Raw genomic sequence first — 2,455 nt, 5'->3', positions numbered from 1 at the left:
TACATCCATACATCGTCTTAGAATTCCACACTATATAGGGTATAAACTGACAATTTAGATTATAGAATATCCCCCAATACCACCATAACGCGGAACAAATTAGTTAACTAAATGGGGTTATGTAGGGACTACTCTCAAAAGGGGACGAATATAAATAATTTTTGGGAAAATACTGGGCGCCCAAAATACCGTAAGGGGGGGGGGGTGGGGGAAGTGTTCCGATATATGGGGTACCAGATAAGTGTACCGTTATTGATCATTTCAAGTGGAGAGATTTGGACCCCAATAAGAACCTGATGTACTAAATTTCAGAGAATTCAAACCCAAAATAACGTAAATTGGGGCGTAACGTTATATGGGGCTACCAGAATATGTGGGCGATGTTTATAATTCTTATTGGATATATTTGTTATCCAATAATAACCCATTGTACAAAACTTCAGTGAATTCGGTTGAAAGGCGAGCTCAAGAACCACAAAATACCGTAAATGGGGGGGGGGGGGTTTATCCTTATATAAGAGCTAAGTCTATGCGTGGACCGATATATCCCATCTTCGAACTTTATCTGCCTGCACAAAAAAGACGACTCTGTGCAATATTGGCGATCTATCTCAATTCGTTTGAAGCTTAGAGTGATTACAACAGGAGACGTGCAAGCTTAGATTGTCATAGAATTTTTTCGCTGATCAAGAATATATATACTTTATAGGGTCGGAAATTATTATTTTGCTGAGTTACAAACGCAAAAACAAACATATAGTGTGCCGATTTATTCCATTTTCAATACGTATGCATTTAAAATCAATTGTTGGCATTCATTTAATTTTATTTTTTAATACATAAACATAAGTTGTTATATATCTTAAAAAATTGTCTACATTTTCTTAAAGTCCATTAGACCTTCCAGTAATCGTGATTCATAAGATAATTTCTGTGGAAATAAAATAAATATACAAATTATTTCATGTTATATGTATGGAAATATATTTATCATGCCTTGTATCTATTAACGACTGTAGAAGCTGATCCTTATGATCGCTCATTTTTCGTGCTGGGCCGCCATATTCCTCGGTCAACATTTCCTTGGGTACATAATTGTACAGCAATTCCAAATTTTCATTATGGAAATGTAGCTAAGTAATAAAAAATGTGTTTATTTTTTAATTTTTATAATTTTCATTTCCTCTCACTCATTTCATTTTTCATTTCATAATCTCAGATTTTTCTTACCAACTCCAAAATCTGCTTACTCAAAAACGGCCGTACAAATGAAATAATTTTATTCATATACGGCGGACAATTGATCAGGTGAATACTCTTTATTCGCACCGGATAGCCACGTTGCAAATAGTTTATGGAAACGCGTAAGGCTCTGATCGAAACGCGTGTCATATGTTTCATTGTAAAATTTTGCATATCAATAATAATTATTTCGCCCAGGGCCAAAAGGCTATTGCCTGTCGTTGGGTCCTTGCCGTCAGGCAAAGCAAAACGATAGTCGGATACCATGAAATATGTTTTTATATCTCTCAGGTGATCCATCTGTAAATGAGAATATCACAATAGGTATATTAGATAACAAAATGTTTACATTTTTAAAAATATTTACCATATTTGGATCTGGATTACTTATGCGCAAAACAGATGCCCGATATTTGTCGGGTGTTAATCCTGGCAGAAATACCATATCTCTGGAAAATTTGTAAAAATGATTTAGTAGAATCCACACATATTTTATACATAATAAATACTTACGCATAGGCGCCAGAAGCTAGAGTATCTTTATCTGTGGGATCGCGACGTATAAAAACATCTTCTGCATTTTTCCTTAGGCCATAGTTGACTTCAATTAAATTCTTCGTTTCCTTAATATCCTTGTACATGCAGTAGTAGAATCGTGTCAAAAGTATGCGATCTGAAAAATATGTATACAAATATCAGTAGCAAAAATATGACGATGTTATTCAGGTCAGATTACAATATCGTGTAAATTACGGCCTGGAGAAAACGAAGTACCAAAATAGAGATAATCAGGCTAAAGAATCTGAATCTGAAGAATTACTAAATAGGAGATATACCCCGAAACATGGACCAATATTTAAAATTGATGGTAGGGAGATTTTCTACTTAAAGAGAATCCAAAATATAAAATCCTCAAAATACCAAACATTAGGGATTTGTCAAAACATGGGCCAATAGTTTTCTGAGCATAACAGTCTACAAAATTCCGAAATACCAAATTAGAACTTTTTCCGTTCGAAAATTCGACTATATGCCTCGAAATTCTGAAAATTCACCTAGCTACCATATAAAGGGGAGATGATCAAAACACGAGCTGCGCAGACGTATGACAGCCTTCGAAACTCCGAAATGCCAAATAAGAACTTTTTCGGTTGGAAAATGCGGGTACTAGCCTCAAATAAAACCTAAATCATCTAAAAACCTAAAATCTACA

General features: G+C 34.7%; 1 protein-coding gene across 1 annotated transcript; it reads right to left on the bottom strand.

The window, feature by feature from the left end:
* Positions 1 to 894: 894 nt before the first annotated feature.
* LOC133321006 (clavesin-2-like) lies at positions 895 to 1,687 on the bottom strand. Its single transcript, XM_061530112.1, has 4 exons — positions 1,610 to 1,687; positions 1,231 to 1,542; positions 997 to 1,133; positions 895 to 931 (listed from the first exon to the last, which is right to left on the bottom strand). The coding sequence occupies exons 1-4, from the start codon at positions 1,685 to 1,687 to the stop codon at positions 895 to 897; spliced, it is 564 nt and encodes a 187-aa protein (XP_061386096.1).
* Between the last annotated feature and the right edge of the window lie 768 nt (positions 1,688 to 2,455).

This window comes from Musca vetustissima, unplaced genomic scaffold (assembly GCF_032173495.1).
Source record: "Musca vetustissima isolate MV318-11 ecotype Yass unplaced genomic scaffold, APGP_CSIRO_Mvet_v1 utg372444, whole genome shotgun sequence".
Classification (NCBI taxonomy): domain Eukaryota; kingdom Metazoa; phylum Arthropoda; class Insecta; order Diptera; family Muscidae; genus Musca; species Musca vetustissima.
This window is presented reverse-complemented; position numbering and strand designations above follow the sequence as displayed.